The sequence below is a fragment of the Phragmites australis genome, chromosome 8 (genome assembly GCF_958298935.1).
Source record: "Phragmites australis chromosome 8, lpPhrAust1.1, whole genome shotgun sequence".
In the NCBI taxonomy this organism is placed as follows: Eukaryota; Viridiplantae; Streptophyta; class Magnoliopsida; order Poales; family Poaceae; genus Phragmites; species Phragmites australis.
This window is the reverse complement of record NC_084928.1, coordinates 1,454,676-1,482,457: the sequence shown is the minus strand read 5'-3', so window position 1 is coordinate 1,482,457 and position 27,782 is coordinate 1,454,676. Positions and strand designations below refer to the sequence as shown.

Genomic DNA, 27,782 nt, shown 5'->3' with positions numbered 1-27,782 from the left:
CCTGACCTCGCCAGCGCTCGCACCTACCTGTCGTGCACGCAAATTTTATAGACTATATTTCATAAAAAAAATATTTTTTATGATGATAAATGTCTATTTTATCTATCTATCTTTCAATTTAACTACTAGATTACATAATAGAGGTTGTAAATAAAATTTTATAAAAATCTTTTTAAACATACACACCAACAAAAGCCAGGGTGAGGAGTGAAAAAAACAGGCGCGGCGGACGGGGCCCACCGGTGGTGCGGCCACCTATAAAAGCCCAGCCGGAACCCTCGCTTCGTTCACGACGCGCAGTCGCCCATTTCGCATCTCATCATCTCGTCTCGCTCTCCCCCCGATTGGCCAACAACAAACCAACCCGACCGACCACACAACAACAGGGAGGCGAACCCTCGCCGCCGTCTCCGTCTCCGTCCCCGTCCCCGAGGTCTCCTGCTGAACGCCGGCGTGGGGTGCCCGGGCTCCACCACCGGCGACGACTCCCTCTCCGCCGCGCGCGTTCCCACCGCCTGCTCCGTTTGCGGGGGTAGCCGGGGCTCCGGCCTCGGCGGCTTTCAAAGCCCCCTTCCTCACAACAGGATTAAAAATCCCGTCCTAGACTTCTTCTACCTTCCGTTCCAGAATTTCCTCTTTTGGCATCCGAAATAATCGATCTCGATTTCGATTTCGATTCTTTTCTCGGTTTTCTTTGATTTCTTGGTAGCTAATATATCCATCGACCGCCTCACCTCAATTTCATTCTTTTTTCATCTTCTCATCTGTCGCCGCTAACACCACCCAAACAGCAAACTTACAGCACAGAAAACAAATCAAAAAAAGGCTAACTTTTTTCTGTGGACTCTAGCGTTCTCCGGTTGTGACGAGATGCCTGCACTCGCCGTTGATGCTGCAGCACCTGTGGCGCACGCCTTCGCGTCGTGCGACGCCGCGCACTTCGCGGCCCCGCTGCTGGGCCCCGCCGTGGCCGACATGCCGGAGGCGGTCGCGTGGTCGCCCGACCTCTCCGCAGCGCTGTACAACGTAGACGGCTGGGGCGCGCCATACTTCTTCGTCAATGATGACGGCGACGTCGCCGTGCGCCCGCACGGCGCGGCCACGCTGCCCGGGCAGGAGATCAACCTGGCCAAGGTCGTGGCCAAGGCGGCGGGGCCGCGCGCTGGCGGCGGGCTCGACCTGCCGCTGCCGCTGCTCGTACGCTTCCCCGACGTGCTGCGCCACCGCTTGGAGACCCTCAACGCGGCGTTCGACTACGCCGTGCGCTCCACCGGCTACGGCGGAAGGTACCAGGGCGTGTACCCGGTCAAGTGCAACCAGGACAGGTACGTCGTGGAAGACATAGTGGAGTTCGGCGATGCTTTCCGCTTCGGCCTGGAGGCCGGCTCTAAGCCGGAGCTGCTGCTGGCCATGAGCTGCCTCGCCGCGCGCGGCAACCCGGACGCCCTTCTCGTCTGCAACGGCTACAAGGACGACGAGTATGTCTCGCTCGCGCTCATGGCGCGCACCATGGGGCTCAACACGGTGATCGTGCTCGAGCAGGAGGAGGAGCTCGACATTGTCGTCGAGGCAAGCCGCCGCCTTGGCGTGCGCCCGGTGGTCGGCATGCGGGCCAAGCTGCGCACCAAGCACGCAGGCCACTTCGGCTCCACGTCGGGGGAGAAGGGCAAGTTCGGCCTCAACGCCGCGCAGATATTGTCCGTGGTGACCAAACTCAAGGCCATTGGTATGCTCGACTGCCTCCAGCTCCTTCACTTCCACATTGGCTCCCAGATCCCGACCACTGCTCTGCTCTCCGATGGCGTGGGCGAGGCCGCGCAGATCTACTGCGAGCTCGCCCGCCTCGGCGCGGCCATGCGCGTCATTGATGTTGGCGGTGGCCTCGGCATTGACTATGATGGCAGTCACTCGGCGCAGACCGATATGTCAGTGGCATACAGCTTGGAGGAGTACGCGGCGGCCGTGGTTGCCGCGGTTGGCCGCGTCTGTGACCGCAAGGGGGTGCATCACCCCATCATCTGCAGCGAGAGTGGCCGCGCGCTGGTGTCGCACCACTCGGTCCTGGTGTTCGAGGCCTTCTCGGCTTCGGCGCCTGGCCGCATTGACACAGCAACGGCCTACCTGCTCGAGGAGCTCACCGACGACTGCCGTGCTGACTACCGCAACCTCATGGCTGCCGCGGTGCGCGGTGACTACGACACCTGTGCTCTGTACGCCGACCAACTAAAGCGGCGCTGCGCCGAGCAGTTCAAGGAGGGGGTTCTTGGCCTGGAGCACCTCGCTGCGGTTGACGGGCTCTGCGAGATCGTCGCCCGTGGCATGGGTGCGGCCGAGGCGCCGCGCACATACCACATCAACTTGTCTGTGTTCACCTCCCTGCCGGACATGTGGGCCATCGGGCAGCAGTTCCCGATCATTCCAATACAGCGCCTTCACGAGCGCCCGGCCGTCGACGGTGTCCTGTCAGACCTCACCTGCGACAGCGACGGCAAGGTCGACCAGTTTATCGGCGGGAGGCACAGCCTGCCGCTGCACGAGCTCCCCACCCACGGCACCCGCGGGTACTACCTGGGCATGTTCCTCGGGGGCGCCTACCAGGAGGCCCTCGGCGGGCTGCACAACCTGTTCGGTGGGCCGAGCTTGGTGCGCGTGTCGCAGAGCGACGGTCCTCACTGCTTCGCAGTGACGCGCGCGGCGGCCGGGCCCTCCTGCGCCGACGTGCTCCGCGCGATGCAGCATGAGCCCGAGGTCATGTTCGAGGTCCTGAAGCAGAGGACCGACGGAGCCACGGCTGCCGCCCTGGCCCGAGCGTTCGGCGCAATGCCTTACCTGATGTTCGACCCCGAGGCGGCGGTGATGTCCAGCGGAGAGAGTAGCGGCATGAGCAGCGACTCGGAGGGGTCGGCCGCCGGCGCCGCCGAGGATGATGATGATGAGTGGGAGTTCATGCGCGGGCTCACCGTGTGATGATGGAGCACACAAACTCCCCTGTACCCGTGTCCCTGGTGAATGATGTTGCCAGCAGTTGTCACTCGCCGGCGTTGGTAACCCTCCGCCCGGTGTTGTATCGTGTCATGGTCGTAGTCGTCGGGTGTCTCTCGCCGGAGTTCTTGGCGCCGCTTTTTTATTTCGAATGCGTCAATGTCCACTGTTTACCTTTTTTCTGGGAATAAGAAGGATCCAATAAGTTTCTCTGAAGTTGTCATGTAGTTTTAATTTTTCCAAGAATTTTAGCTGTGTATGCTATGAGATGAGACTAGATCGGGATTCATGGAGCAATGGTCCTCGATCCCCTTGCCCTCTTGTCAATTGCAGCTTTCTCTCTTCTTCAATCAGAAAGGATAATAAGACAAAAAAAAAAGCTGAAAAAGCTGTTCTTGCTTTGTGTCTTGTTGCTGTGATTCTTCTCTCTTCTGCTTTGAAAATGTTAGTATCAACAATCTACTGGAAACCTCGAGCGGTGCTTCCATGAGCAAGACAAGCACGAGGGCGGGAAAGGAACGGCTAGTCGGCGACCTCTCCGTCTCTGCCTCTGGCTCTGCAGATTTGCTGGGCTGCTCTCTTGCATCCTGCTGAACATTGTCCTCTGCGTTTCGTTGCTCTTCCCAGTCCACACTTGGGGCAGATGTCACGCCTGGAATCGCTGGGTGGATAAGCCCAAGATATTCGGACGTCACGCAGTGGATTGCTGCGGATTCATCGCAACTCTTCGCTACCTGTCGCTGTGCCGTTGCTCGCGTGCATGTCAGCCTCAGCCCTCAGCATGGTAGGTGAGACGAGCAGAGCTTGCTGTGCCTGGCTGCCTGCGTCTGCGTGTGTACATTCCAAGGGGCCTGCACTGCACATGTGTTTCAAGAACAAAGTCGTCCAAAAACTCTTCAACAGCAGCTTTGGGTTTCGATCAGATAGATCGGCGAGGGTTCGGCAGGATGGCGTCCGGGATACGTGGACCGGGGTAGGTGAGCGGGGCCCCGGCTAGCGGCGGCCAGGTGTGGTTAAACTACGACTGCTGTGTCGCCGCCGCGCCGCGTTCAGGTGTGGTTAAACTACGACTGTTGCTCCGGACACCTCTTGCATCTGCTACAAAACTGGGAATGAACTTGCACTTCAAGTTTGTCCTCGTTGTTGCCACTGAAGATTGATCATATCGTTGTTGTCACAGTTTATAATGGGTCTGTTTGGTAGGGTTATGGATTTTTGTAAAAAAAACGTTTCGGTTTCAGTTCCTGAACCACTAAAATTGGTGCATTCTAATCGGGTCCAGTTGGCAATTGCTCCGCGCATTCGTACATATAGCCAAGGCCACGGTTACCCTATGTCTGTCCATGCTTCCACATGGCCCTTGACCAGGTTCAACTACTAGTATTTTATCCATCACTTACAGAAGAAATGCTGCATGGCTGGTACATGAACACATGATCCTTGTGTCACTTCAACTGAATAATTGGCCACAAACGATTCTTCAAGCCACTGCCCGCGCTCGATGCCGGCCGTCCGTTCCCGATCAGGTGGGCTACAACTCTCAAGGAGCATGTGTCGTGTTTCCAATCAGGATGGATGGATCAGATCTGAATCCAATACGGTTGGCAGGGTAGAGGATAGGAGCCAGGTGACCCCCTTCACCTTTCGGCATCCTCGTTATCCATTGGCCATTTTTGCGCTGTGAGATGAGATTCCAGATCCAACACCCTGCCAACCCTGTCCAAGCAAAGCACGGCGCATGTCAAGTTCCTGGCCAGAAACCGAAAGCTCTCAGCCCCAGCTGCTGTGTGAGCTAGTGGCTCAGTGCCGAACCGCACTGCACAGATGTTGTGCTCAATATTCGACGTGCCTCAGTATCTATCTGGTGTAAAGCCTGAAGACTTCAGGGATGGCTGACTGATTGACTGACTAACACGCCGATCTGAAGAATCTTCCTTGCTCTTCTCGACAATTATACTGGTGTCCATCGGCTGTTAGATCGCCGGCTCATCGTGTCGCTGTAATGCTTGCGCTGTTGGGATTATTCGATTCCGTTTATCGACGATTATTTGCCCAACATTATCACTTTGGTGTATGGAAGGATTAGCTGCACCGTTGACACTGAGCGAATAAGTTCACACTTCCTGCACAGATCAGAAATTCAGAAGTGCGACCATGAATTTTGTCTCGTTTACTTCACCCAGCGGTGATGCGCCTAAAGATGAAGAGAGGAGATTGTAAATTCTATAGAGCGCATATAATCTCCTTCCATTTTCCTTTTTTATTTTCATTTGAGTCAAACTAGCGCAACATGTAGTTTTTCTCTTCTGAATTAACTATCACGAGATTTCATTTGAATTATTGTGGTAGTTTATCTTGACATGAGTTGCAATCATCATGAGGTGTTTGCAATGACATTTCCTTCATTTTAATGTGAAGGATTGAGTTTGCACATATATTTCTATCTCCAGTATAAGAAAGGATCACAAAAGGCACCGATGGGATTTAGCTAAAGTACATACCGGAGGATTAGAGGGAAACAGTGGCTGAGTTCAAAAGTGAAGGACCGGAACGGCGACCAAAGTAGGTGAGTGGGAGCTCTTAAAATTCTACAATAAGAACAAAGAATATGTCTAATTCGCACCTAACGCACCTCAAGAACCAATCACAACAAAGCGCAACACAAAGTACAACAAAAACACCACAAAACTACACTCACAATGAACACCGAAAGTTCCGTTGTGTAGAAGGAATTCAATGCTGATCAAGCTTAGCTTTCTCAAGCTCATCTAACAAAGAAGTATGCCTAGTTTGTAGATCAAACATTTGAATTATGTAAACACCACAAGCATCACACTCTATCTCATCTACAACTGTGGGAGCAGATTTTAGCAATTCAAGTTCTATGATAGCATTTTCAAATTTCATTTTGTATTCTCTAAGCTCACGCATAGCTAACTTGAGATTGCAATCTTGAGCTACTAAAGTATCTTCTAGTTCATCTACTTTCAGAGAGAGCTAATCGGCAGAAAGTTGTACCTTCGAGTAAAGCTCGGCGCCGCTATTTGTCGTCGGCTATGAAGCAAAGCTCTCCCTTGGACTTGATGGTGTCGGTGACGAAGCACAAGCCATTGAGGTTGTCGGTGATCTTCTTCTTCTTCTTGTCCTCATCCTCACTTCAGCTTGAAGAGTCATCATTGCTGGAGTCGAAGTCGAAGTCGCTGAGGGAGGTGAGGAAGGCGCGTTCTTTAGCCTTGAGCTTGTTGCGGAAATCCTTCTTCACCGCCTCACAATCAAAGTACTTCTTCTTCTTCTTCTTCTTATGCTTGGGCTTGTTAGCATCGACTTTGTTCTTCTTGGGGCAATCAACGATGAAGTGGTTCGGATCGCTGCACTCAAAGCATCCCTTGGTGTTACCTCTCCTCCGGTTCCTTCTGTTATCATAGAAGTGGTTGAACTTTTTCGTGATCAGCGCTAGCTCCTCATTTCCAAAGTGTCCACCTGTTCTTCTGTGATAGAAACTAGAAATGACAAAGCAAAACCAAGCTGTGAGATGTTAGCAAAACTGGAACCATCACTCGACTGGCCACCTCTCGAAACCAAGGCCATACTCCGTTGGTTTGAAGGATTCTCATATTTGGCTCTGGTCTCATTGTCAATCTTGGTAGATCTAACCTTGCTATACAACTCATCCACAATGAGAGTCTCATAGTTGAGGGACTCAATAATAGCAGCGACTTTGACCTCCTAAACCTTGCGACCTAGACTATAAAGCAATTTTATGTCTCTCTCATGATCATCATAGGGAAGTCTACCATTCACTCTCATCTTGTTCACCATCCCCTAAAACATGCTGAATATGGACTCTACGCTCTCACCAGGCAGCTGTCAAAAGTTCTCATACTGTCAAGGGTTAGTCTCTGACAATAATTTCATGGTATGCTAAACAGCGGGTGCATGAATGGTATTTCAGGAATCGATGTGTGCACGTACGATGGACTTAGGGACATATAGAGTTATACAGGTTCATACCTCTCGAAGGATAATAGTCCTACGTCTTGTATGTTATGTTATGGAGGATCTCAATTGATTACAGAAGTAGTTCTAGCTGACTGCTAGACTTGATCTGCCCTTCTCTACAAACGAGGTCCTCATCCCTTTATATAGTAGGGGGGGGGAGAACTTACATATGAATCCAAAAAAAAGACCCTGCTTATCCTAATATCTAACTCAAGCCATCATTATGGAGGACTGTCCCCGATCACTTGCTTGATCGGCATACTAACAATATCCCGTCCATCGTGTAGCGCCGCGTTGACCTTCAAAAGTCGCACTCCGTAGTATTTAATACTACAAGACGGGACAATGCCCCTTCGCGTCGTCCATGATTTTGTCCACTAGAATTGGCACATAAGGAAGGAAAACACTTGAGTAGATGTCAATAAATGTGATTAGGCAGATTGTGTCAGATCCGATCCTGCGACCAGTGAGATAGGTCACGGGTTTATGTGATGGCACAGAGAGATTGAAATTGTAGCCAAAAGCGAATAATGAAAAATCCACCAAAACTTCAAGAACAAGAGATTAGGATGGAGATAAAAAGCACCACGAATTTGCTAAACAACTGAGGAATTGAATTAAGATCAAGGAAGATTCATGGATACATGACTTGGAAGCAGCCTATCATTCTCCTACTCTTGATGAGATCAAGTCTAGAGCAATTAACCCTAATCTCTCTCTCTCTCTCTTGAAGCCCTAACCAAGCCTAGCAATTAGCAAAATAGAAAATGGTCTTGGAGAGGTGGTTTTCAACTAGCCATTTCCCTTATTTATAGGCGAGTGGATATTTCCCAAACTACCCCTTAAGTCTAATACAGGATATACACCTCTGTGGGGTAAAATGGTCCAAGTTTTTTGTTATCCATCGGATGGACCCAGCGCCTTCATGACTTTGTTATATCTTCACGCAAGCTTCATGATGGTACCACACGTCCTCAGACTCCGCTCCCGGTTTTGACAAGAAACTGGAAAACCACCTTACACGCTTCTTAAAGCATTACTCCTCTCCGCTCGTGTAGCCTCTACGCAAGCTCCTCGATGTCGACACGTGTTCGACCTCCGTCATGGTCTTTGACGCCTTCAAGCCTTTGTGCTCCCGCCATAAGGTCGCCTCTTGACTTGTCATCGTCTTGCTGTTTTGACTTGATCAACGCTGTCTTCATCACATTCTCTTTACACTATGTCTTCTTGTGCCCTCTATGTGAGCAATGCAGATCGCCCATGGATTCACTCGGCCCCGCACAATCCGTCGGTGCTAAGCCTCCACTTGCCCTTCGCCGCCTTGTTGTTGATCGTTATATCGCATCCGTACCCCTACACATCATGAGCCAAAGAGACATGTTTCTCCGCCATCCTCAATTCTCACTCCATCACCACCTCTGGTTAACCATAAACATAATCAAGCACAATTAAAATACGCTACCAAAAGGTCCAAATCAATATTCCCATTAATCACTCATCATCATCAACATAAGAGCATTTCTCACCTTGTGTTCTCAAAAATAACTCAGACAGAAATACGTAATCTAGGCTCTATTCCTTTCTTTTTCAGCAATCAGCAGCAAAGCATCATATACTGGAAGCTATACCTTGCATACCTAGTTGAGCAACCTTCTGCTTCTTTCTTTGCCAAGACGAACTTTTCATGTAGTTGTTGCTTCAGACATGTGAATTCTTGGAACATTTTTGTGATAGGCGAGCCCGTAAAAGGAACAGGTCGCGCTTGCCATTTGCAGTATTAAGCATTGTTGTTAACTACACTATTGATGTTGCATGGTCAGAAGCAGTCCTACATGCATGCAGTGCAGGCCATCCACATGATTTTAGAAGGTATGTCCCATGTTTGAGCAGATTGGAAAGGTCTCTCCTTAGTGATATGATGCGCATAGCTCCTGCGAGTTCTCGGGGAAAAAAGCATATAGAAAAAAATATACTTACACCAAGAACGGAACAGCTCCCTGGTCTAAGCTTAGAACTCAGGGACAAAATCAAAGGGAAAGATGGATGTGCATACCTAAAGTGTTAACATCAAGCATGCCATGGACGGAGACTGGTCAAGCTCCATTTTTTAAATGCAATGCTGCGACATGTTGAGGCCGGAAGTTGTAACAGTTTTCTGCATTGCAGATACAAGTAACCATTGGCAGATGCACCTCATCACGATTAATATACGAAATGATCAGGCAGGGATTGTAGCTGCATGCCTGTCACTCTGGAGTCTGTATTCAGAACTTAGACTGCAAAGCTGAACCGGTGTGTTTCAGCTCCTTGCCATAGAAATCAATTTTTTTGTTTCTTTGTTTCAATCCGAAGTTTCAAACTGCATTATCTGGTTGTCGAAAAAGTTCAACATCTGGTCCGATACAACGGGTACAAGTGACTCAATCTGGGAGACCGGTGTTAGTAAATTAATCTTAACTAATGACCAGAAACTTATCTAATCACATGAACACATGCTAAATTATGCGAAATTCCTGAATTAGATCAAGTCATCCCCTTCTTGTCGCTGTAGAGGCTTGATCACGGTCCTGGGAAGCCCTCGAGTGACGTGGTCGGCCTTCAAATCAGAAACGCCTCCAGAATGGTTTTGGAGAGAGAGAGGGACCGTTATTTTTTTAGCTTACCACTTAATGATGAGATTAAAGTGATAGCAGGACAATCCCGCTATATATAGCGCTAATATGATATGGGACCTAACCAATTTTGTGTTTAGCCCCAATCAAAGATGCAACTATTAATTAACCCTTAATGACAGCCTTAATCATATTAAGTCTAACAGCTGGGACTTGGATCCTGAAAGATCAGGATGTATCCTGGGAAAGAAATTCTACGAAATACTTCACTGAAAGGCTATTACGAGACCTTATTCATGTCATTCTTCTCTAATTTAACGACTGATATGTGCAACTGAGAGAAAAAAGAGACACATAACATACACAAGAAAGAGTATTTGTATAAGACTGGATGCAATAAAATCTCTCTGGATGTATCCGAAGATGGAAATATGGTAGGTGAGCAATCTTTGCTGATGCGGCTTTAGAAATATTTGGGCCCGAACGCTACCAGTCCCCACTCCCGAGACGATAGTTGTTGAGACGCCGTAGACTGGAGACTTCTGAGCAGGATTCGTCCAAAAGAGCAAATAATGTGGAGCAGAATTTCGACTCTGATGCGTTCAATGATCATGTGGTGGTTTGCGTTTGACCGACAATTTTTATTGTTCAGGATATAGAACTCCATGCATGGAAAAAATAAGGAATTGCATTGCATTCTTTAGCTCTTTTTAAAGGACGCTCTGCAGAGGTATGGAACTTTGTGCATGGAAACACAGGCACATTCATGGTTTATGGTCGATTAATAGAGAATATAGATACCATAAAATAGTCATGGTTGAGATTTAGTAAGTTTATATTTCTCGCTTCTAGAGCTTTTATAATTTGAAGAGAGAGAGAGAGAGCTTTTATATATTTCTGCCATATGACTTCCTGTCGGTGCCAAAAATTCTGGGCCTCTATTTTTGATGTTCCAGAGCATGACCTTGCGTGTGACTTTCATCCGAAGAAATGTCTTCGGACTGCGATGGCTACGTTTGTGTTCGTATTTTCCGTCTCTGAACTGTTGCTTTGTGTAACTAACTATAAACTGTTAAAGCTACCAAAAACATGTTGAAGCATTCCATACCTACTACTCCGTACTACTCCTGCGATCTTCCCGGTTTTTGTGCATGTGCAGTGCCGACATCGACATATTGAAATGAAAACCAAGTCCAAGTGGACAAAAAAAAATAGTTTGACCCGTGAAACAGTTTCATAGGGAGTTTTTGCAACAAAAAAAAATGATGACTCGCTCAAAAGGCATGTTGCGATAGTGATTTGTCGTTTGGAAGGAGAAGAAGGCTTTGCCAAGTAGGTTAATGGAGGATTGGAGGAGGATGCGAGGGAAGAATGCACCAAACTAGCGAGTGGCTTGCATATTTGGGCGGCTAGCTTTATTATACTACTATGCTTTTTATACCAACTTCGATTGCAAATTAACATTTATATGATCAATCATTGTTATATAGATATGTCGATCATACATAGACACAGATAATTCTCTTCACCCGTTTATCACCGTGATCACAAATGGCGTGACCCAAGCTCAACACTTGCCAGTTGCATCCTGACTTGTCAATCATAGACTTCATATGTGTTTTTTTTGTTGTCGTTGTATGTCATGACTACACCATCTGTGGCCTATAGTTGTGTCTTGCACCGTCCTTTATGTTACACCACTATCTTGTGGTGTGCAACAATAAATTTATTGTTATATTTTTAATTTCACCAATGAATTAAATTAAATGTAGCTTCACGCCATATTGTGGCTGCAACCACAAGGTACGTGGTTCAAACCTGGCTCTAGTGTCCTTAGTGTCCCGTGTCACCATCGTAGGTCGCCACTCAGACCATGTGCACACCATGTAGGTTGTGGCTTGGCTTGTTTCCTTTCTGACACCATGATCTTGTGGTACGCGGTAATAAATTTGCTATGTGGTTTTTAAATTCATTAACGAATTCAGTTAGATATAACTCCTCGTCCACCTACCATCGTGACCACGAGATACATGGCCAGCTTATGTGCCATGCCCTTATCGATGTCCCTTAACTATTGTTGAAGATCGTGGTTACACCATCTACAGGTTGCGGGTTGCGCGTTACCCCATTACATGCCTAGCATCACGACCTTGAATTACGCTGTCCAAGCCTAATATAACAACACCCATACTTTCCCTATCAATCGGATCCTACGTCCCGCCCTATCAATTTCTAGATTTGTTGATGTCCCTTTGTTGCTACTAAAGGTAATAGCTTTTATCATATATAGTATATGTGTTGTGTCTTGTCCCGCTGTCTGCTTGACGTAATGACCTTGAGCTGCATGGTGCTTCTGAATTTGTATAGAAATCACGTTACTAACTTTATTTATTTTAATTTTTTCTATGCCTTCATTTGATATTCACCTTTGTTTTTTTTTTCTATTTTTAATCCTAATTTCAATTATTACGAATTGTATTTTTATATGTACCCTTTATTTAGATATTTGTTTCCCAATCCATATGGAAATCGAACTACTAAATTTTATTATTATTTATCTCGAATTTTAGCTATTGATTAATTATATTTTACATGAACTCTTTATTTAGGTATTTTGCTTCCTAATTTGTGTTGAATCAAACTAATAATTTATCATAATTTTTAATTTCGAATTTAATCAAGATGGTTAGATGATGGTAACAATCAATGACATATATTATTTTCTTTTTTCGATTAATATGATAATTTATCCTCTTAAGAGCGAACATGAGGTTCTTTTGTTGTCCATCTACTAATATAGTAGATACGCAACAACACGTGGAATTGATTCCAAGATGTAAGTATCGTAAATCAGGGAACAATTCTCGAGGAAAAACTACATTGGAGTTATCCAAGGTAAGTAGCGGCCCATGTGGAGAACCTGCGAAGTCCTGGCTGACAGCCCAGGCGAGGAGTGAACAGGAAGCCCAGGCAAGGAGAGAACAGGAAGTCGACGGTCAATGCCCTAAATTCTGATACGCATGAAACCCTATGTGCCAAGGATCATGCCTGTCAATCTGGAATGTGGATCCAGAACTTGGACTGCAAACGCTGGAACAAATGCATTTCAGCTCCTTGCCGTAGGAATAAAAAATCTCTTTCTTTTCTTTCCATCCGAAGTTTCAAGATGCATTATCAAGTTGGCGAAAAAGTTCAGCATCTGGTCCAATTTGGAGGGCTGAGAAGCCTCAATCTATCTGGGACTTGAAACTTGAAAGATCAGGACGTTTCCGGACATGGAGAGACGGTAGGTGAGCCGTGATTTCCAGTCTCTGAGACGCTCGTATGCGGCATCTGGAGCAATTCCAGGTCTTTGACCTGATTATCTGCATTACTACTCTTGGACCTGATCTGATTGGTCGTCTTCCTACTCAGTGAAGCTTCGCCGGTCGCAGCTTAGTTACATCGATCTCATATACTAGTTTAGTAGAAGGATGGCTGCTATGTTGAATTCAGGACGGTCAAATGATTAGCTGAAGAGGGCTGGGTGAGTCTCTGACTCTAACCTATGTATGTAGCCAACGACAGTTGAATCATTCATGCAAAACAAACATTTAAATAGTAATAATATATATACATAAGAGTGACATGTCACATGTGTACAAGAAGATTAAAACATGTTTGCAGCCTGTTTGGCTATGTGACATGTGAATGTTCTCCTGGAATAAAAGAATCTGCAGGCAGAGACTAAACTCATTTGTTTTAAGTATCGTCTATATGCTTTGCAGGTAAGATGATTTGGTAAGACAGGCTGACAGAGACATCAACTTCAGCAAATACGTGGTTGGACTTTATCTTCGCTGTAGACTTGTACCAATTGCCCATGCGAGCAAATGAAAAGTAGGTAGGTTTCGTCTGAATTTGTCCGTGCGATGTTCAGAGTTCAAAGATGATAAGAAAAATAAAGTGAAGTGATTTAAGTGTGAACTCACATGCACATCGAATGACCATAATAGTGTGATGACTCAGTTCACTATTATTTGAATTCACACTGTGTAAGGCAAAAATGAATTCGACTCTGACGTGTTCAATGAACAGGGAGTGGCTTGCATTTGACCAAAATATTACGTAGGGCTCCAAACACGCGGCCACTCGAAAATTATGTGCCTCTATTTTTGATGTTTCAGAGCATGACCTTGCGTGTTCTTTCGTCCGACAAAATCTTATGAAACTAAGTTGAAATATGATTTAGTTTATATGTGATGAGAGATTGATAAAGTTTTTGATTTGGTTTGTCGAGTTTTGGATTGCTTGGGTTGTATAGAGAGTCCGTAAAATTCTTCGGATAGTCTGTAGTTTTGAAATAAACTGGGATATGTGGAGAGTCCGCATATTTTCTCAAAAAGTCCGTATTTTTTTGAGAGTCCGCATATTTTCTCAAAAAGTCCGTATTTTTTTGAGAGTCCATAAAATTCTTCGAATAGTCCGCACATTTTTTTAGAAAGTCCATATTTTTATGGAGTGTCTGTTTTTTCTTTGGAGAGTCCGTAGTTGAGCAGAATTTGAATTTTGATTGGAATGTACTCTGAGTTGATTTGAGTTTTCAGTTGAACATTTTGATTATAGAATAACTGTAGATAAAGTTAGAGATATATGTTTTCTTGTCTCATAGGGTTTAATACTGCAACTGACATATCTCCTTTGCCCAGCTCTTATCTCATGGCTCTTAAGGACCTTAACTGGCATCAAGCTATGGTTAAGGAGTTTAATGCTCTAATCTCCAACAACATTTGGACATTGGTATCCCCTCCTGCAGGTGCTAATGTTGTCACCGAAAAATGGATCCTTCACCATAAATTTAACCCTGATGGATCCCTCTCTTGCTATAAGGCTCGCTGGGTCATGCATGGGTTCTCACAACAAGCATGCATCGACTATAATGAGACTTTTAGTCCTTTCATTAAGCCGGCTACAATCTGCATTGTGCTTAGTCTCTTCACCTCTATGTCATGGCCAATCCATCAACTTGATGTGAAGAACACTTTCTTGCATGGTAAGCTTACTGAGATCATTTTTTGCCAGCAACCTTCGGGTTTTGTCAATCCTTCTTGTCCTAAGCATGTTTGCCAATTGAATAGGTCTTTATATCGTCTTAAGCAAGCACCAAGAACTTGGTTCCTTCAGTTCAAAAGCTTTCTTTCTTCTATCGGTTTTCAATGTTCAAAGTTTGATCCTTCACTTTTTACTTACCACTCATCATCTCATCTGGTGTACCTTCCTCTATATGTCGATGTCATCATTTTGACAGCAAACATTTCTTCGTTTCTTCACCACTTGATTTCTTGGTTACATGGTGAATTTGCTATGACCGATATAGGGCTATTGCATCACTTTCTTGGGATCTTTGTACACAGGAACTCGCAAGGACTCTTTCTCTCTCAGAAACAATACACACTGGACCTTCTCACTCGAGTAAACATGTCGAATTGTAATCCTTACACCACTCCAATTGACAACAAGCCAAAATTTCAGGTCGCATCGTAGCTCCTGCCTCTAACCCCACTACATACCGTAGCCTTGCTAGGGCTTTGCAATACTTGATTCTTACACGACCCGACATTAGTTATGCAGTACAAAAAAATTTCCTTTTTATGCATGATCCTAGAGAGCCATATTTTCTTCTACTCAAATGAATTCTTCGCTATATTCGTGGCACACTTGACTTTGGTCTGCAGATCTACTAATCTTCATCTCGTGATATCATGGCTTATTCAGATTCTGATTGAGCTGGATGCCCGGACACCAGGAGGTCTACATTAGGTTGATGCGTGTTCTTCGATTCTAACCTGGTTGCTTGGTTCTCAAAACGGCAAGTCACAATCTCAAGATCAAGTGTTGAAAAAGAATATCGAGACGTCGTCAATGCTGTAGCTAAATGTTGTTGGTTACAGTAGCTTCTCGGTGAACTTCGTCAGCTACCCACATGCTCTTCGGTTGTGTTTTGTGATAATGTGAGTTCTACATATCTTTCATCCAACCCGGTACATCATCAGTGGACAAAGCATATAGAAATAGATCTGCACTTTGTACGTGAGAAGGTTTCTTTGGGCGCTATCAAAGCTCTACATGTGCCTTCTGGGTCGCATTTTGCAGACATTTTTACAAAATATTTACCAGCAATTCTCTTCAGTGATTTTCGGCGCAGTCTGCACATCTTATCGAGTTCAGACTGAGGGGGTTGTCAGCGGAATGTTTCCTATCCACGCAACCTCTGACGCTCTATTCTTCCAGTGCACTTGACTACGCTCATCTCAGATGCTCTCCCGGCGGTTGTCGTCCTCATCTGTTCAACAGCATGCGCTTTTGGTGGATCATGAGCGATTTTGGTGGATCGGCAGCGACTGCATGAGTAGTTAGATCAAGCGCCTATGGCGCTTATGTACTTAGCCTATAAATATGTACTTATATCTCAACAATACATTCATTCGAGTCATCAATTCGTAGAGATATAGTAAGTACTATAAGCGTATAGTTATATAAAATAAATATTATGACTTTTACCTCATACAATGTCTCTGTGCGGGAAACCAAACAACATCTCTTTTTAGTCAGGTTGAACACAAGCAAATAAACAAAGTGTTATTGTATGTATGCAGTCTAGCTACAGTGAGATTAGATCACATAAATGGAAAGCTAGAGCACACAGGCAACCAAAAAGACCCCACAGGACGTTGTGCCAGAAAAGCTCACTAGTGAATGAGAAAAAGGGAAGACAAGTTTGTTATAAAAGCTCACCAGTAGACATGACCTCGGGCCGTGTCTACTGGGCCAGCCCGAGGCCTGCCACTGTAGGCACGACCCAGGCACGGTACGGCTCGAAGTTAGTCAGACCGGGTCGGTATGACACAAGGTGTCGGGTCGTGTCTAGCCTGAGGCCGTGACATGTCGTGCCGGCACAGGCCAGCCCAGCTAAGCCCCACCCTGGCTGTCCTGCCCTGCTCCGCCACGCCCACGCCGCCTTCACACCCCACGCCACCCTAGCCAACCAGCCCTGCCTCCGCCTCCTTGGTAGCCACGCCTTTGCCTCGCCACCCCGCCCTGCCTCCGCACCTCACCCCGACCGTCGCGCCGCCTCCCCGAACTCAACGCCCCTGCTTACACGCCGCCGCCTCGCCGTGGTTGTGAGTCGAGCCTCTAGCACGTGGGCCAGAACAACACAGACCGGTTAGTTAGCCAGACATGCCGTGTCGTGCCTAGCTGAGCCCGTGCCATGCCGAACTGGGCGGCTACTTGGCTAGCTTTGCACCCACCCAACCCTCACCTGGGCATCCCTATCTCCATCCCCACATCGATGTCGCCGTCGCCAAGCTGCGAACCCCACCCAGTTGGTCGCCACCACCAAGCCATGCCTCACCTGCACCCCTCCCCCAGCCACCCGCTTGTGCCCGTTGTCGCCACCCATAGGTGCCCCTCCCCTAGCTGAATGACCGTTGCCAGCTCGCATCCCGCCCCCACCTGGTAGGCTGCTCGCCCATGCCTCGCTGCCGCTGCCCAGCCGCGCCTCTCCCCCAACCGCTCACCCCATTGTTGCCATCGTGGCCAGCCCACAACCCTCCCCTAGTCGACCGACCACCGCCAGTTCATGTCCCGCCCTCGCCTGGCAAGCTGCCAGCCCGCGCCTCGCTGTCGCCGCCCAGCCGTGCCTCTCCCCTAACTGCTCACCCCGTTGTCGTCGTTGTTGCCCGCCCATGACCCTCCCCAGCCAGCAGACTACCGCCAGCTTGCATCCCACCCCCATCTAGCAGGCCGCTCGTTGGCACCTCTCCCTTAGTCGGCCGTCACTGCTCACCCACGCCGTACTGTCGCCGTCACTTCCCACCCGCACCCATCCCCCAACCACCCGCTACCACCGGACCGTGCCTCGCCACTGCTGCCCGCTCGAGTCCCACCCCCAGCCGGCCATTGCCGCCGCAGAGCGCAGAGCACATTGGTACCCACGGGTGAATCGGCGAGTTTTGAGTATCTGACAGGCATGGGTATGAAAATTTGCACATCACCCTTCACGGGTATGGATTGGATTAGACGATTCAGCTGGTGGGTTGGATACAAATTTGCTCCGCCTGTACCCGACATGTTGCCATGACGCTCTATGGTCACCTTTGAGTAGAATGTAGTGTTTCGTTTATCATCGATGTGTAGTCTGAAGAAGCTTATGATAAAAGGCATCAATACATTACTTTGTTAACGTTTTTTAAATACTCTAATCCGTGTACTCAAGAGTCAAAACCTCAGTAGCTTCCACGTTTCAAAAATTCTCACGAGTTTAAGTTTCCGGCCGTGTTTGTTTTATTGCTGTTCCAAGCTAAATTGTGATCGTGCCCGGAGAATTGCCGTGCCATGGCCAAATTTTTTCCGTAACAAACTTGTGCAATAAAGTTTGGCTTGGCCTCGAGGATGCATCAGACATAACGTTCGAAACAACGGTAACAGCCTCACAGAGTTTGCATGTCTTCAGTTGTTTCTCTTCCTTCGCTTGGCTGTTTGCATCGGATCATAACTTACTCTCAATCGTTTGCGATAACTTCAAATTTTCACTGCATTGCTGTCCGGCAATTTAGCAAAAAAACACCAAACATGGCAATATACCTTCGTGAAAATACAAGCAAGACTTATCATCCACTAAGAGTATGTTCGGTTACAGAGGTATTCCTAGATAGAAGATTGACGTCCAATCTTTTTAAAATTAGACAAAAACATCCTTGGATGAAATTTATCCCTACTAATATAGCATATTCTAGTTAATTAGAGTAAATACACCTTTTTGCTAGCATAATTTAAATTATATTATCTCCTAAACAGTTTATCTGATTTGCAGTCCAATTGTACTATTATATTCATTACAATTAAATCAATAAAACAAGATCTCGCATAATTATATTTTAATAAAAACTAAAATATGACAAGTCTTACAAAATTTTAACTAATCTCATCCAAATTCTGTCTGTCAACCTCATCCAAATTCTGTCTGTCCAACCAAACAAGAAATTAGATCATCATATCTAAACTACCAAACAAGAAATGATCGCCTCATCCAACAAAACATGATGGTCATATCTCATCTAAGATCCAATATTATCCTCCAACCAAACACACACTAATCTAGGTTTCAGCACTGCAGACCTAACCAAACTAACAGGAGAACTCATCCGTCGTTGTGATGCCTGCTTTGCTTGGAATTTTAGGGGGATAGAGCTCCCATAATGCAACCGTAGTATCCGCCGAGCAGGAAGCCATCAGTTTGCAGTCAGACGAGAAAGTCACGCCATTACACTGCAAGCAAAAAAAAAACAGCATCAGAATTCTGCAGAAATTGGAATGCTAAGTGATAACTGAATCGAATATCAATCTGGCACTAACGAACAAAGTGCAAACATATTTCAATTCTGATAAAGCAGGGAATGAGAATGATACTTTTGAATTTTGGGACTAGCTGAGGGAGGTAAGTCCATATCAATTGGTTGAGTTACACAAGACTACCAAATATGAAAAGAAAATTAGGAATGCAATCAGATGAACTAAGTTGCATACCGAATCACTGTGATATTTCAACACAGCTAGAGCATTTCCTTTGTTGTAGTTATACACCCGAATCCTGCAAGTTTGTAAAACCACCAAAAGATCACACAAATGCAAACAATTGCAAACTTAAAGCCAACAACTAGAAGAGATGACAATAAGAAGTCCCCCATATTCTCAGTAGCATCCATGATCACTGCAACCACGTTAAGATTAATTTTAATTGCCATTTAGATTGTGTCCGCCACCAAATAGTAATATCATCAAATCAGATGCAGTCACTGACCTGAGCAAGTTGATAAATGAAAGCCACTAAAAATAGGTTATATTGCCATCCCTAGTCAACAGTAAAAGCCAAGAATAGGGAAACACCTGTGATCCCAACCAGCGGTTGCTGCAATCTTGTTGTCTAGCCGAATCGCTGTGTCAGCTATACCCGGTCGCTCAAGTTCTATTTCTTTCCTAAGAGCAAATTTACCCTGTAACCAAAAGGAAATAACATGTTACATATATGAAGGAATTCAAATGATGTGGTTCACTGTGCAATTACAAGCACTCCTATGGAACAAAAACACTACATCTTCAAGTCAAGATGATTTTTGTGATGAACTACAGAATATTTTATTGACACTCTTTAATAATTATCACCAGAATAGCAACACTGCAACAGAAACTGCAAAGCATTCCAATTAATAAAATGGTTGGTCTATATGCTACTCATGAACCTTGTATAAAGACTAACACATTGCACGATATTGCATGTCCATTCGATATAAAAGAGTTAACAAATAAAAATTAGCTAGCCCCAAAACATGTTTCTCCTATATAATAATAAATTCTTATCTTATAAGCACTTCCTGTATGTATTATTGCTGTTGCATATACTTGGTTGAAAATTACTAATGCTGCATTGACAAAGATATAACTACTTAACTAGGAAACCTGCAAGGAATACAAGGTATATTCAGGCATGTAGTAAATAAGTACATAAGGAAGATCATTACTCACAGCACACACCTCCATGATAAGCATAAAAATCCACATATAGCTAGGAAAGAAAAGAAACAGTCAAGGGTGCACCTTTGGATGATCGAGAGTGAACATGATTATTTTATTATCAGCGCCTCCTGAGATCCCACCATTGCATAACCCATCAATAGTAATGGATAAAGCTGCACAGTGCACACAAGAATCTTATTAGATCATACGCCGTTCCATTCTACCAAAAGAAGATAAATTTAAATATTATTGAAAATTGAAAAATATAAGTTAAACAACTAAAAAACGAGAAAAATGAGAGGGGACAGCACGAGACCTGATTCTGAGTGATATTTCACTGAAGACAAAGGTAACCCAGGCTTTCGTACATCCCACCAAAGAGTGCTTCCATCTTCATAACTGGTGTCCATAAAACCAGAGCACTGTTAATAACCCGTTACATAAACTGGAAATGTTAAAATACTTCAGTGGGAACAATCCAACTGACGTTCAGCAAAGATATAAAGTTAAACACAATGACTGGAGAAGAAGGATTCTCTTGTGAATAAAATATAAAGGTTCCGGTAATTAGCCCCAGAAGCATGATTATTTCTTAGATCAAGTACTTAGCTAGTGGCTTAAGAATGAATAATTCAAGTGGTTAGAATAGAGATCAAGGTACCATATTTAGTCCTCAACTTTTGAAGATCAGAAAGGAGGCCAGAGAATGAAAGAGGCATATTTGACCTTGACAAAATATTTACGTAGCCGGCAGATTCACAGGGGATGAAAGCTTGCACAGCCATACATAGTCCTACAATCAACAGAATAAGCTTTCAAGGTTCACTTAATGAATAAACAGTAAGGGTGAACAAATACCATTGAACAATTTAAAGGGAGTTTTATGACTGTTCTGCAGATGCAGAGCACTATACCACACTCCAATCTCATATTATGGAAAAGGGATCCATCGTAACCCATATATATACTGATATACAAGCTTGCTCCAGAGTCCAGTGATGCCAGAGAAGTTGGTTAATTGCAAATTACAGGTTTCTTGGATAATTGCAGGAGTTGACAACTATCTGCTAGATGTGTCTAAAAATCCAATGTGTGGCTATGAGCTTGAATATACTCCATATTACAGAAGCAAGTAAAATTATGTCGTAATCCAGATTTTTTTTGTTGAAATCAAATAAATAAAAATGGAGAAATAAGGAAATATTTATCTTCCAAGTCAACAGTATAATAATGCAGCTTTTAGTACTATCACCAAGGGGCTACCCAGGATCTGATAGTATAATGTTTGAAGGCTCTACAAAGAAAAACTACAAGGCATAACCTGATCCACATACTATAATTAACCGGCACTAGTATTTTGTCATGCGACATAACTACAGTGGAACAGTGAAAACGAACCTCTTTGCTTAGTAGGGTGATCTGTCGTATTAGCACTACATGTTTGGGGCAAGCACAATATCCTTCTTGCACTTGTGATGTCCCAAAGCTCAACCTGCAGAATTTTTCTTTGAGTTACAGCATGAAAATAAAGGTAAGAAAATAAAGTTCAGACAGTTTTACTCTATTGTAACAGCTCATCCAACCATTCTCTAATACTAATCAGTCATTTCATACAATAAATCAACTTTGTCCAATAGTAAGCATAATAATGGACTGACCTGGGACGATTCTTGACCAGCAATTGCCATCATATTTTGTCCATTAGAGGTAATGCCTAGCCAATCCATTAGTCAATAATGAGGAAAGAATCAACTAAGAGTTACCTGACACCATTTCCTTTACAAGAGGGATAAAGTGGATGCACCATACCTTGCTCGTGTTCTTCGGGTCCTTCCATAGAATTTACACCATGAGATTCTGTATTTTCTTCAATCATTACTCTTCGTGGCTCTCCATCATTAGTTGAGCAGCTTGAGCCAGATTGTGGGGCATGTATTAGAGAAGGAGACTTCACCAGTGACATCTTGCAGAAATGGTATGTACTTGTTTTGACTGTAAATAGGGGCCTCCTAGAAGAAGGCAAGAAAATTGGATTATATTCCATCAAGATTCATACAAGCAAATGCAAACCACACATGAATCATAAAGCTTGCTAGAAATACACATCCCTCATTCCCTCCAGATTCCCTCATGAACCTTACACAAATTGACTTATCTTCCTTAGGTGCTTCTCAACAAAAAGTCACAACAACAACAACAACAAAGCCTTTGTCCCAAGCAAGTTGGGGTAGGCTAGAGATAAAACCCACAAGATCCAACTAAAAAGATGATGAAAAAATAATAATGATAATAAAGGTACTAGAGGCACATATCTAGACTGATCGGCGCAAAACTATATAGAAAAGACAGAATTCATGATTATTTAATTTCTGGCTAATTTTTAGAAGTTTTTAATAAATTTATCACTGCAGTTTATATATGGACGGCATTACTGTGAATTAAAGAGTATCGCGTTGCTACAGCATGTGCACTCTACTTTGATCTAGGGCCATAAGTTGTCCAATATGAATTTGGTATGTGGCTTCCCTACATGCCATAATAAGGAAGAAATAGAAGGCGCTAGTCGGGCGGCAAACCAGTGCCTAGCACCTAATCGGCAATTAAGCGGGGCTAGGCAACTGTCTAGGCAGGCCTAGGCAAGCCAGGTGGGATGGTATTGACTAGCTCCTAGGCAGGCTATGGGGGCGCCTTGGGCAACAGTTATAGAACACCACAAAACATGAATAGCAAAATGCTGATGAATTGGTAGTCAGAAGAATACTCATATTTTGCTCTTTAACTAATTGATATCATGGAGGCTTCCACTGAGTTTTACCACAAGATAAATAGCAACAATGGTAATCTGACAAGCACAGTAGTTAGAAGAGAAAATTTAATCATATTGGAGCACAAGAACCCAAATATGGTGATGCTTCTGAATGTACTATTACAATTCTGCTCTGATTTATAGGTTTACCGCATATGATTAGCATATGATAATTGACACCTACGGGATGATAGCTGATGGCTTGAAACGTGATGACAGGCAGATAGCTGTTTTGCGTTGAGGGATAAAATTAGAAGTTGTCTTGTAAAGACTTCTCCCTGATGAGCTGTATGGTTTCTAATATTCCAAACATCCTCTGTCTCTGTGTATCTATGTGTATTCTCTTTATATTTACATTCGTGAGTTTATTCCCACTAATCATGTTCCAGCTTATATTTTAAGGTAAAATGGTCTCTATTGTCCTTTTAGAAAAGGAAACGTGTGAACCTGCATATAGTACCCCAAACATTATTCTTTTCCAACTTCTAGTACAGTGCATGAGCAAGGAGTCATACCGTGACAGCCCTGCTTCTTCAATCACCCAGCATTTGCAAGTCCCATCCCTGCCCTGGCTGCGTCAAGATCAGAAACATAGATATTGATCAAAATCATCAGAATGATAAAACAATTTTCTTAAAATATGTGCTGAAATCTCTTCCATCTCTCTATATTCTACGCTGTGTTGAAGTGTCTAGAATGCAGAACCAGATTGATGGTTCAGTCATAAGAAATTGAATCCGGACTTTGTTAAGATTCCAATTCTACACAACTATGCTCTGCAATGGTATCTCAAACATGAGATTTCGAGCAGGTTCAACAAAATCGTCCTCCATATAGCTACATTAAATCTTTCTAGCAATAGTAACAATGCAAACATCTCAACTAGTCTGGTACAAGAGAATAATAGAACCAGCTAACTTCTGGACATCCTCGAATCAACAGCAACTGATAAAATTCACCTCTATCCACTCACCTGATGATCTTGTTCCCAAGTCCGGCACTAGCAGACACCGAATACACCCCAGCCGACCCGCCATGAGCCCTGCAAAACCGCACGCCGTCACATCGAATCGCCCGAAACTAAACTCAACTCGTAGTTGCAGGCGTGGAATTCACCAGACCGAGGAGGCGGTGCGGTGGCTCGTGGTATCCCACGCCCTGAGCTCCCCGTCGGCCGCACTGGATGACAGCAAAAAAGCTTAGGCGTTAAAAACTACACTTCTGTGGAGGATCGGGGAGGGGTTTAGGTCTTGGGGAGTGGGAGAGAGTACCCGGAGAAGAGGAGCGGAAGGGACGGATGGAAGCAGGCGTCGTTGACGGCGGCGCGGTGGCCGCGGAGCACGGCAACGGGGTCCGGCGGAGGGCGGCGGCGCGGCCTCTCGGTGTTGGCCATGGCCGATTGGCCGGCCTGAGATTCGGAGCACGGGCGAACAGAGGCGACGGGGTGGCGATCGACGAACCCCGAGCCGATTTTCGGCGGTCTGACGACGGCGACCGGCGGTGAGGTGTGCACCGGGAAGGGCGCTGCGTGGTGGTGAAGGTCTGAAGGAGCAGCGAGCGGCAGATTCGCGCGGAGGCAAAAGGGCCGAGCGCTGCGCGTGACGAGTCGCCGACGCACCGAACCGAAGATGGTGGCCGGCGTGACGAGCGTATAAGGCGGAGTGGTGAATTTGGACTTTTTTTACCTCAACATATATATATATATATAACTCGATCTCGTATCATTTATTCTTCCGATCAGCTTTGAGTATCTATAAACTATTATATAGTGCTTTCTATTCTCCTTGTATGTGTGCCGTTTTCGGTATTTTCAGCTTTGCGTTTCGCTTCGCTCCCTCGCGTGGGTCCACGTCTCACGCTCGTGCTCCGTGTGCTGCCTCGTGCTATTGCGTGGCACGCCTGCCATGCACGTTCTCACGCCCGCTCTCGTATGGACCCGCCTGTCGTACGCTTCCGCCCGTAACGTGACCGCAACGACAAGTACATCTCTTTTTTGTTACTAATTATGTGCACATGCTTAAACGCGGCCGCACGGCTGCGCGTGGGAAATAGGCCCACGTGGAAGCGAGCGTGGCAGCACGTGGGAGTACGGGCCTATTTTCCGCCTACGAGCGTGTTACGTGCGAAATATATGTATGTAACCGGTAATAAGAAGAGATGTATTTATTATTGTAACTGTGTTACGCGCTAAGCATGTAAAAAAAAAAATACTTATCGTTTACGAAGCACAAGCTTCATGAATCTATCTATCGAAGCTGATCGAAAAAATAAATGATACGAGATCGAGAATCCAACTCCCGACAGGTTGTTTGCTCCCAGCGAGCAGACCATACAGCACGTTCGTGATGAATTTGGACTTGGAAAAGGTAGCCAAGTTCGGAGCCGAATGCTTCACTGGGGTCTGGAGCAGGGATGCCCATCCCCACCTTGATGAAAATTCTCCATCTCGGTTGACCCTTTTCCCATCTCCGTTTATGCGGTTTTCCGTTACAAGCAAAATATTAGCATTAACATAAAATACAAGATTGAATTTTGACATTTAATACGATTAGCGATAAACACAAGATACAAGATAGATGTATATTACTAATGGAGTATTTATAAAAGTACATAGCAACACAAGCTAGATGTCTAAAACCATAAATATAACACAATATAGATGTTTAAAACAATGGGAAAATATTTGATGTAAACAATCAAATGGGTGCAAATGTCAGATCTCAATCCAAAAGTTACGGTTGATCTATAGGTTATTTTGCGATGTTTCATGGCCACATATATGATTTTCTGCAAATCAACTTCTCCACGGATAAGATGGTGGGATCAACTGTAACCCTCGTATGACAATTGGATGGATGATATTCGTTATTTGTTTACTTTCACCAATTTACTTGTTTGCAATAAGGATTTCTCCTAAAAACGTCACATATGAGGATTTTCAAAACCCCACAGGGATACGAGAACAGAGATAGAGGAAGTACACATTCTACTTCACCTGCTAGGGGAAAGAACTTCCCCAATAACATTCCCATAGCGGAGAAAGAGTCATACCCCCGTTGTCTATAGGAGAATTACTGGTCAGGAAACGGGGAACAGGCCATTGACATCCCTAGTATGGAGCAACTGATTACACACCTACATTCTTGGTGCCAGATTGGGGTTAAGAGGGCATCCACTCAACATTTATTTACGCCTGATGGAGATGCTTTTTGCTTTCGTTAGAATAGTTTATATTGCTTTCAATTACCATGTCTCTAATTGTATTTATTGTGATATGTTGACAGTTAGTGAAATTGATTATACACATATTTATTTAATGCAGAGATATATAATTATTAATTGTGCGTATCAAAAAATATGACACAAGATTTATACAGATTCATGCCTCCCTTAAGATAATATGTTGTTTTGATTAATCTCGGAGAAGATAATTGTAACGGGGTGTATCTAGATCTACTACTATGAATCTTAATAAGTTCTCTAGTGTTCTAAATTTTGAATCTCTTGTCGGATGAATTTAATTGTGGCTTAAAGCTACTATGGATTTTAATGGATTATTTGTTCTTCTATTTAAACTCATATTGTTTCTGTTTAGCTCTCTTTCTAGCTTGTTTGATGGCTCCACTCCGATTTTCCTTCAAGGTAGCCCTCCCTTCTGTATATAGTTATGTCATAGAGTGTACCATATTCGGAGTTATAAGCGTAACATTCTTGAATTATGTTATCCAGATGATTATTTTTCTAATTCATGTAGAACACGATAAATTTTTTAAAATATCTGCATATGACTTATTTACCACATAACGGTTATTAAACATAGTATACATGGTGATAGATATGTGTACAATGCTGCTCCATCCTAAAGATGTATCGTATGTTAGTAATTCTTTAATTGTTAATTATCAAAACCTCATCATGACCCTTGTTGCTACCCGTTAATGATCGGGTCATTACGGGCTTGTGGAAGCTTTGGTAACTGTAATGAAAGAGAAGGACGAGGTGCACATTGAGTTTAGTCGTGAATACCTATTTCAGAGCTTCGAATAATCGAGCTTGTGATACAACATTGCACATCTAAGACATTTGGTTCAAACTTGTTTGAATTTTTTTCAAAACATGTTTGGAACCTAAACATGAAGAGTTGCAGATCCTCTTGCGGCTGGTCCTGATTGGTTTGCGAGATTTTATCCGCGCGAATGCAAGGAGTGTACAAGTGGAACCACAACTGCTCACTTCATATGAAAACAACACAAAGTGTGTAAAAAAAATACAGTTAGTGTGAGAACCACGTGTAGCTTAATTGGTTAGGAAGAAAAACTACCTATGATATTAGTAACAATACCATCATAAGAGCAACTCTAGTGCATCATTTTCGTATTGAAATCATAAGAGTAACAATACCAGCTTACATATTAGAATTTTCAATATCCAGCTCTGTTCGAAATCGGATGCAAATGCGCGTACACTCCTTGAATCAAATAAGTACTCAAACCACATACAAACGGAGATGATCTACTTTTCATAGCATATGTTTGTACTATGAAATAGTATCACATATGCTTGAATGACACGTGCATCATTTTCGTATGATGCGGAAGTAGTATGACAGGACCACTTTTCATAGCATATGTTTGTACAGGCATGACTGTACTATCTTACCTATTGGAATTTTCAATATTTATATTGTACAGTGTGCACAATAATGATAGATTTCTAACTATATGTTTGTTTCAATTTTGGATTGTGACTTTCAGCTTTTATAATTCGAAGCTGAAATAAATAGATAGTTTTTGGTTATACCTTTTTAAAATCTATAAGTTGGATTGTGG

At 44.4% G+C, this 27,782-nt stretch overlaps 2 protein-coding genes across 3 annotated transcripts; one reads left to right on the top strand and one right to left on the bottom strand.

Annotated features, from left to right (window-relative positions):
* The first annotated feature begins 273 nt into the window (after positions 1–273).
* On the top strand, positions 274–3,198 carry LOC133926168 (arginine decarboxylase 1). Its single transcript, XM_062371960.1, has one exon. The coding sequence runs from the start codon at positions 871–873 to the stop codon at positions 2,965–2,967; it is 2,097 nt and encodes a 698-aa protein (XP_062227944.1). The 5' UTR covers positions 274–870; the 3' UTR covers positions 2,968–3,198.
* Positions 3,199–18,475: 15,277 nt separating this feature from the next.
* Positions 18,476–24,627, bottom strand: LOC133926167 (protein DECREASED SIZE EXCLUSION LIMIT 1). 2 transcript variants are annotated; one of them, XM_062371958.1, is made up of 13 exons: positions 24,225–24,627; positions 24,070–24,132; positions 23,927–23,995; positions 23,469–23,525; positions 21,957–22,156; positions 21,806–21,861; positions 21,546–21,639; positions 20,874–20,940; positions 20,464–20,546; positions 20,229–20,320; positions 19,521–19,627; positions 19,161–19,224; positions 18,476–18,902 (listed from the first exon to the last, which is right to left on the bottom strand). In XM_062371958.1, the coding sequence occupies exons 1-13, from the start codon at positions 24,344–24,346 to the stop codon at positions 18,762–18,764; spliced, it is 1,215 nt and encodes a 404-aa protein (XP_062227942.1). In that variant the 5' UTR covers positions 24,347–24,627; the 3' UTR covers positions 18,476–18,761. The 2 variants fall into 2 exon arrangements, with proteins under 2 accessions (XP_062227942.1, XP_062227943.1); XM_062371959.1 differs by having other exon boundaries at positions 24,075–24,132; positions 24,225–24,297.
* Positions 24,628–27,782: the final 3,155 nt, after the last annotated feature.

What these genes read in the sequence shown, in the direction of transcription:
- LOC133926167 (XM_062371958.1), bottom strand. Translation starts at nt 24,346, where the DNA reads ATGGCCAACACCGAGAGGCCGCGCCGCCGCCCTCCGCCGGACCCCGTT. An exon ending in CTGGTCAAGAATCGTCCCAG is followed by an intron (nt 21,640 to 21,805) that starts GTCAGTCCATTA and finishes AAAATTCTGCAG; the next exon opens with GTTGAGCTTTGGGACATCAC. An exon ending in TCACTCTCGATCATCCAAAG is followed by an intron (nt 19,628 to 20,228) that starts GTGCACCCTTGA and finishes TTTTGGTTACAG; the next exon opens with GGTAAATTTGCTCTTAGGAA.
- LOC133926168 (XM_062371960.1), top strand. Translation starts at nt 871, where the DNA reads ATGCCTGCACTCGCCGTTGATGCTGCAGCACCTGTGGCGCACGCCTTC.